This window comes from Pseudochaenichthys georgianus, chromosome 1, assembly GCF_902827115.2.
Source record: "Pseudochaenichthys georgianus chromosome 1, fPseGeo1.2, whole genome shotgun sequence".
In the NCBI taxonomy this organism is placed as follows: Eukaryota; Metazoa; Chordata; class Actinopteri; order Perciformes; family Channichthyidae; genus Pseudochaenichthys; species Pseudochaenichthys georgianus.
This window is the reverse complement of record NC_047503.1, coordinates 25332018-25340717: the sequence shown is the minus strand read 5'-3', so window position 1 is coordinate 25340717 and position 8700 is coordinate 25332018. Positions and strand designations below refer to the sequence as shown.

The window sequence follows — 8700 nt, the reverse complement described above, 5'->3', positions numbered from 1 at the left end:
ATGGTGTTTTGATGCTAGTGCAGACTTGTAATTGATATACACGTATTATTTCTCATATTTAACTTCTTAAATAATATGTAATTTATTTAAAGTTACACTTTAATTGAACAATGCTTTAACAAACAAATATTACAGATGAAATGTGTTCATATGTGAATGGCTCCAACTATAACTTTATGTTATAAAAAGCAGTCTTAAGGAAACATGATGTGCTGTGGGTACGAATGGGTAATCTCTATTTAGATTGATGTGATAATTATCGATGAAAAATAAGCATTAACAGGGTTGTTTAACTGCAAACAATATCAAAATCGGTCTTATGACAGAATAGATAAGATAGATAAATAGATAAGTACTTTATTGATCCTAATTTGGGAAATGTTTGCGATGCAGCAGCATAAAAAACAAGGCAATGTACATAAGAGAAATTAAGACAGTAGAAATAAACAATCCAAAATATTTCTGAAGTAGAAAGTGTGCAGCAAAACAACTAATTAAAAAGCAAAAAACAACAACAAGAAAGCGTCAGGACTTATTGTGCAAATACTTTGATCAGAAATGTCAAATGGATGTTTGCTTTCATGAAGAAATGTGCCTTGAACTTTGACCTGTATCAGGCATACTGTGTTTAATGTTGACCCGTGAAGTCACGCTGTTGATTCTCTTCCATCTATTCATTCATGTCGGCAGTGCTATATTACCAAAGCTTTCCATAATGTGGTTAGGATTGTCGGCAGTGGTGAAAGACTTATTTAGATCATTTGGGTCCTGCCTGCTTCACTCACCCTAACAGTAGCTGAATGAAGAGACACTGACTGCACCCAGGTTCAAAGTGATCCAATATTCAATTAAGGCAACATTTGATTGGAATATGTAACATTTACAAAGTTCTTGTTGAAGAAATGCGACATACACATTCAGAAATGAGTGGACACAAATTGGAACAAAATGTTGCCAATATAATGCACAAAGTGTGTTCAATGACATCTCATGTACTTCTGTGTTTTACTTAAACAAACAAATATCAAGCTTATATAAACTATCAATTAACATAGACATTCAGCAAAATCTGAAGAACGGAAGTAAGAGGATACCCAGAAGTCATAGACTTTCAACATATTTGCTGTGCCTTTGTTACTTGTATATTCTCATTATTATACTGTATTTATTTTCAATTTACGGTGGCCCTGAAGTGCAAGTCAAAACAACATTTCACAAAACACTACAGCATTTCACAAAACACTTAAATATTTCATAAAACACAACGACATTTCAAAAAACACTACAGCATTTCACAAAACGCTACAGCATTTCACAAAACACTTCAACTTCAACATTTCAACTTTTACGGAAAGGGTATTCCTTTTGTGATTGGGCAGAGCCAGCCAGAGAAGCACTGCTGTGATTGGTTGTTTTTGCTGCCAGTCAAGAAATAAAGTTTGTGATTGGTCAGCACCCAACAGCGCCACGTATAGAGAGCCAAAGTCCCTCCCTTTCCGGTGGACCTCCATGGGACCTTATTTCGGAAAAATTATGTATTGAAGTCAATGGCGAGAGAAAAATGTTCTTTCGATCCCGTTTGATTGAAATTTCACATATGATGTTTGTCAATTTAAAAGATAATTTTGCAAGTTACATTTTGTTTTTAGCATCCGGGCTTAAACGTTGTATTATAGAATGATCACACCGGTGTGACAGTACTCTTCAAAGGGTTCACGAAATATGACTACTACTACTACTGTTTAACATTTTGGGTTACTTAAAGGTGGGGTAAGTTTGAGAAACTGGCTCGAGATACACTTTTTGTTATACTCCATTGAATGCTCTTAACATCCCGATAGCAATGCATATCTTAAGTGCTTTGACAAAAAATCCATAAAAAATGTCATCTGTGGAAGCCGTACTATAAAAAGCACGACCAATCATTTTAGCCGGCCCGGCTAAAATAACTGGATGGCCTCCCTGCCTGTCAGCCTTCCATCTGTGCACAAACTTATCTCGTGCCCTCATTGGTCATGTGCGCGTTCGTGTGTGTTGGAGGAGGGGCTCTGTAAGGAAGTGTCAGATTTTTTCCAGCTGTGTATTTTCAATTTCTAGCTGGTTTCTCCAAAATTACCCACACCACCTTTAAAAACGTATATTTTCTTGACTTGGGTCTAAAAGGTTTGTCTTTATTCCTGTATTCCTGCATTCTGTAAAGTGTGTTTACACTGGTGTTTTCTGAAATGTTGAAGTGTTTTGTGAAATGCTGTGGTGTTTTCTGAAATGCTATATCGTTTTCTGAAAATGTTGAAGTGTTTTGTAAAATGCTGTGGTGATTTCTGAAATGCTGTGGCATTTTCTGAAATACTGTAGCATTTTCTGAAATGCTGTAGTGTTTTGTGAAATGTTGTTTTGACTTGCACTTCAGGGCCACCGTATAAATTGGCTCTGAACTTTAAGGACCTTGACTTGCACTCACCTCAATCGTTTTAATAAAATGTTAAGGCTTAAGAAGGAATTATATTTTAATCATACACAGTTTCCTAGATGTAGAGATGTTGTGTCACCTGTAAAATGCTATTACATTTTTTAAAGCAATTCAATATATATTTTTGCCAAACGGTTGTGGTTTTATTGCCCAAGGCCTATATTTTTATTCTATGTGCTGACGGCAGTGTGCAATCAGTGTGTGGTGAGGAGTCTTATTATTATGAGCATTTTATTCCAAACGGCCACCAGAGGACAGTGTTTAATCATAAAACATCAGTTCGGTGTGCCATGTGGATCATTAGTGACCTCTTGTGTTTGGCCTGAGGCATCTCAATAGGGAATCAGCTGAATATGTTAAGATAGATAGATAGATAGATAGATAGATAGATAGATAGATAGATAGATAGATAGATAGATAGATAGATAGATAGATAGATAGATAGATAGATAGATAGATAGATAGATATTTTATTGATCTCAAATTGGGACATAATTATTTATTTTATTTATTTAATTATTTTGTTACAGCAGCAGTGTGTTCAGGCATTACAATATTTAAAATGTGGCAAATGCCTACAGCCACATAGGTTAAATAGTATTTGAAGGAAGCACTTTTTTTCTCTCCCTGTCACACTCATAAATATAAATGAGTGTAAGCATACACTCTGCCATGCAAGTACACTGATGATTAGGTCATTAACACAACTAAACTGTGTGTAGGTGAATAAAAAGAAACCTGATTTTTTTTTTGTACAGAAGGACAGATCTGTTTTCCTGCTTAAAAGCTTCACTACCGTCCTTTGGAATTTCAGCAATATGGAGATATGATGAGGAATATGAGGTTATGTTGTTCTTTTCCATGTTGACTCTGAAAACAAGGTGTTATCAATGACACACCGTTTCTGTTGCCACAACAAAACCAAGTAATCCATCACAGCATTCCGGTCCACATGAAGACATGGTCAGATACAGTGGGGCAAAAAAGTATTTAGTCAGCCACCAATTGTGCAAGTTCTCCCACTTAAAAGGATGAGAGAGGCCTGTAATTTTCATCATAGGTACACTTCAACTATGAGAGACAGAATGGGGGGAAAGAATCCAGGAAATCACATTGTAGGATTTGTAATGAATTAATTGGTAAATTCCTCTGTAAAATAAGTATTTGGTCACCTACAAACAAACAAGATTTCTGGCTCTCACAGACCTGTAACTTCTTCTTTAAGAGCCTCCTCTGTCCTCCACTTGTTAACTGTATTAACGGCACCTGTTTGAACTCGTTATCAATATAAAAGACACCTGTCCACAACCTCAAACAGTCACACTCCAAACTCCACTATGGCCAAGACCAAAGAGCTATCAAAGGACACCAGAAACACAATTGTAGACCTGCACTAGGCTGGGAAGACTGCATCTGCAATAGGTAAGCAGCTTGGTGTGAAGAAATCAACTGTGGGAGCAATTATTAGAAAATGGAAGACATACAAGACCACTGATAATCTCCCTCGATCTGGGGCTCCACGCAAGATCTCACCCCGTGGGGTCAAAATGATCACAAGAACGGTGAGCAAAAATCCCAGAACCACACGGGGGGGCCTGATCAATGACCTGCAGAGAGCTGGGACCAAAGTAACAAAGGCTACCATCAGTAACACACTACGCCGCCAGGGACTCAAATCCTGCAGTGCCAGACGTGTCCCCCTGCTTAAGCCAGTACATGTCCAGGGCAGGCCCGTCTGAAGTTTGCTAGAGAGCATTTAGATGATCCAGAAGAGGATTGGGAGAATGTCATATGGTCAGATGAAACCAAAATAGAACTTTTTGGTAAAAACTCAACTAGACGTGTTTGGAGGAGAAAGAATGCTGAGTTGCATCCAAAGAACACCATACCTACTGTGAAACATGGGGGTGGACACATCATGCTTTGGGGCTGTTTTTCTGCAAAGGGACCAGGACGACTGATCCGTGTAAAGGAAAGAATGAATGGGGCCATGTATCGTGAGATTTTGAGTGACAACCTCCTTCCATCAGCAAGGGCATTGAAGATGAAACGTGGCTGGGTCTTTCAGCATGACAATGATCCCAAACACACCGCCCGGGCAACAAAGGAATGGCTTCGTAAGAAGCATTTCAAGGTCCTGGAGTGGCCTAGCCAGTCTCCAGATCGCAACCCCATAGAAAATCTTTGGAGGGAGTTGAAAGTCCGTGTTGCCCAGCGACAGCCCCAAAACATCACTGCTCAAGAGGAGATCTGCATGGAGGAATGGGCCAAAATACCAGCAACAGTGTGTGAAAACCTTGTGAAGACTTACAGAAAACGTTTGACCTCTGTCATTGCCAACAAAGGGTATGTAACAAAGTATTGAGACGAACTTTTGTTATTGACCAAATACTTATTTTCCACCATAATTTGCAAATAAATTCTTTAAAAATCAGACAATGTGATTTTTTGGATTTTTTTTCATCTCATTTTGTCTCTCATAGTTGAGGTATACCTAGGATATAAATTACAGGCCTCTCTCATCTTTTTAAGTGGGAGAACTTGCACAATTGGTGGCTGACTAAATACTTTTTTGCCCCACTGTATATCGCACTTCTGATTTCTTGTGGCCAAAAACGACTTCTCATTGCTCATGTTTGTGAGTTAATCTGGGGAAACTGCTCTAACTGCACAATAGGATGTGATGAATAAATCAAAGTGAAATAATCAGGATATCGCTGGTGCTGTCAGCTGTCTTGTGCATATTCTACTTAAGCTTTGCAGTTGCTTGAACATTTATTTAACTTTTCAGTCTTATCTTATCCTTAATATATCTCTTTTTGTAATCAGTATGATCACTTCTCACTTAGGGTAAACCATATAAATGGGTGTTGGGTAAACCACATTGTGATGACAGCTGTTCAAAATATTTAATTTCCTTATCCCAAAAGAAAAGGAGGAAAGTCTGGTTCAGTTCCAATAATTGATTCATGTTTAGTTATTAAGATTCTTTGCTATATTTCTCCCAATATATTTGATCCTTTCCATCTCTCAATCTTGCATGCATGTTTAGTTTTGATTTCATCACCAGTACGATGAGATTGTAGAGATACTGATTTACAGGATAGTTTTTCTTTTCTCTGATTGGCAAGAATAGGCTTCCATTACAATCCTTATTTCAGAACAAAATAATGTGGGCGATCCCCAATTGTAAAAATGTAATATACAATTCTAAAATCACACAGTGTATTTGCAATAACCTTCACTTACAGTACAGCAATTCATATGAATGTCTTTCAAAGTAAAAAAAAAAAAGCACAAACACACACTCCAAACCACGTATGCATGCACTTGCACGTTTGTATTCATTTATCAATGTGGGAAAGCTTCTGCGTCTGATTCTCAAAGAACAGCGCAGGAATGCAGCCCTGGTGATGACACCCGCTCAGCCTTATCTGGCTCTGCATAATCTCCCAGAGGTGTTTGGGTTCCCAGCAGAAATACATACACATAAAAAACAAAAAAATAACTGGCATATGGAGAAAAAACGTGTGCTCAGACACGCAGAAAGTGAGAGTTAATCATAATGTTCTGGAGACAAATCTGGTTAATATACAAAACAAAAACAAAGGAAAGAACAAACACTGTGGCTTCATGTGCAATTTCTTTTAGGCTCTGGTTAATCTCTAGTTCCTGAAGTACATGAAGTGCTAATGGTCCACTAGAAAAACAAGCGAGCAAGTATGCCAGCACAAAATGTAAATGCATTGTTTTAGCTCGAGTACGCCGTGTGCTGTCACGTTAACACTTGTGAAACATGTATGGAAAGTACCTGTCCTTGAGTTATGTAAATACACAGTTTATAGATCATAATTACTCTGTGTATGGGTCAGAGCAGAGCGGGAACACAAGTGACACCTCCGTCCGTGTGTTGGAACTTTCTTCTACATTTGCCTGCCCCCCCCCCCCCCCCCCCTTGAGTGTGCAGGGTCCAACCCAGGCCAGCTGTGGGACAACAGACTCTATTGTCTACTGCTTAATGGAACAGTTATGTAAGAAGTAAGACAACAAGTGAGATCACCACATACCAACTCAGAGGACTCGCCACTCATCCAAACTCCTGGAGTTATTGGGTGGAATAAACACAGATATATAGTTGGATGTAATAATAATAATACATGGGATTTTTATAGCGCTTTTTCTAATGCTCAAAGACGCTTATGTAATGGCTGAGAACAAACTTAAGTGTAAACAAATGACACAAAACATTTTTATTTTAATACATTTAATAGTGCACTTTGATTAACCTGTACAGAAATAATATTAATAAAAAAGATAAAACATTTGTTCATTTCTGTAACACAAAGCTTAACATTTACAATAAAATAAAATGGTATGATACAAAACAAACATATCTGAGGAATAAATATATTTGTTTTAAATTAACTGTAAATATCATGCGTTATTATTTGGCAGGGACACAGTTAAAGGTACAAACACTTTTACGATATCAACAATGGCTTAGCTTTTTAATCATACGACTCAACACGAGAAATGCACGCCCTCAGATTAAAGCTCGAGTGTTATGAGTGCTACTTCTTTTTAAACACTGACAGACAGCACAGAGAAAGAAGCGTACACAAAGATCATTTTCCTTCCTTTGAAATCACACAAACATTCAATCTGCCCTCTTCTTTACAGTAAAACCTGTAAAATCTCCACCTTTATAAAAGGACCATTTTTTGTTTACTTCTCATCTTTTACAGGACTAGTTAGAGGTTTCTGTTGCAAGTTAAAACAGTGCATGTTTTGTTTTTATGTACATAATTATTGTGAAATCAAATTATGTTTTATAATGAATACAAGTGATATCCGGCCTACGACAAAAAAAGTGAATTGACTGTGCTCTCAACAACCTCTGACTTTTTTTAGGTAGAAGGAATACGCAAAACTTATTGTTTTAGCTATTTTTCATTTTTGGTCCATTATTGTTGATCTGTTGGTCTTACATTCTAGCTGAGTTGGTGTGATAATATAAAAGATGTAACACTCTCTGTCTCTAACATTGATCCTCAGTCAGAAACTTTCTCTTATGAGCTCTTACTGTTGTTGAATAATTGGCTTTATAATTAGCATAGTTACTAATTTGACCCATGTCTCTTCAAAAACTAAAATGAAGACACATCTTTTTGTATGTCAGTAAATGATGCCGTTTCCTGATTGTTCCTTCTCTTACTGGTGTGCCAGCCACCAATACTCATCTGTCTTTCCTTCCTTTATTGAAACACTTAAACCCGAGTATCACCCAGCTTCCATCTCTCTATGACCTTTCTACTGTCTACATATTACTGGCACATTCGCATCTTTCTTCACCCGTGGATTCATCAATCAACTGACTACAATATTGTATACTATTCCTCCTGTGCCTTGCTGTAACAGAATAAAGGGACAGAGGTATCACAAGACAGACACACACCATTACTGTGAACAGAATACTGTATGTACACATTATGCTGCCACTGGAAACCAGTGCGAGGAATATGTATATTTTAACTGCTTTGAAGCCACACACACACACACACACACACACACACACACACACACACACACACACACACACACACACACACACACACACACACACACACACACACACACACACACACACACACACACACACACACACACACACACACACACACCACACACACACACACACACACACACACACACACACACACACACACACACACACACACACACACACACACACACACACACACACGCGCTTCTCAGAAGCAATAGCTCCCTTTGGAGAAACCCCACATCCCGTATGAGCGATATCTTGTCCTTAAGCCCAGATAAATGTTTGTGTGAATAAGTTCTCCTGGCAGCACACTGAGACCCCGACCGCTTTAGACGATAACATCTATCCGTTGTAACAAAATCAGAGCAAAAAAAGTCCTTCAATCCAGGATCCGTCCTTTAAGTGTGAGTGTTAATAGGCTTGGACCCCGTCTACCTCTCAGTTGGAAAGGGTGGAATGAGTCATTGGAGTCCTCAGTGGGATCCAGATGATGTCATGTTATGCTGTTGAGTCTGGCGATGCCCAAATTGCACTCTGCTTTCTCATTTGTCCATGGGCACAGAGAATGAGTCACGTATCCGCGCAATCTCTGCAGCGCACTGGTGTCCATACAGTTTATTGTACCACTCCGGGAAACGACCCCTGAAGAAAGGGAAAAAGACAC

General features: G+C 38.4%; 1 protein-coding gene across 2 annotated transcripts in view; it reads right to left on the bottom strand.

The window, feature by feature from the left end:
- Positions 1-8163: 8163 nt before the first annotated feature.
- dlc1 (DLC1 Rho GTPase activating protein) overlaps positions 8164-8700 on the bottom strand; it is a 90432-nt gene continuing 89895 nt past the window's right edge. For both annotated transcript variants that reach the window (XM_034080236.2, XM_034080306.2), the window contains exon 18: positions 8164-8678. In XM_034080236.2, the coding sequence (XP_033936127.1) occupies positions 8579-8678 (100 nt within the window). In that variant the 3' untranslated portion in view covers positions 8164-8578. The remainder of the gene's footprint in view (positions 8679-8700) is intronic.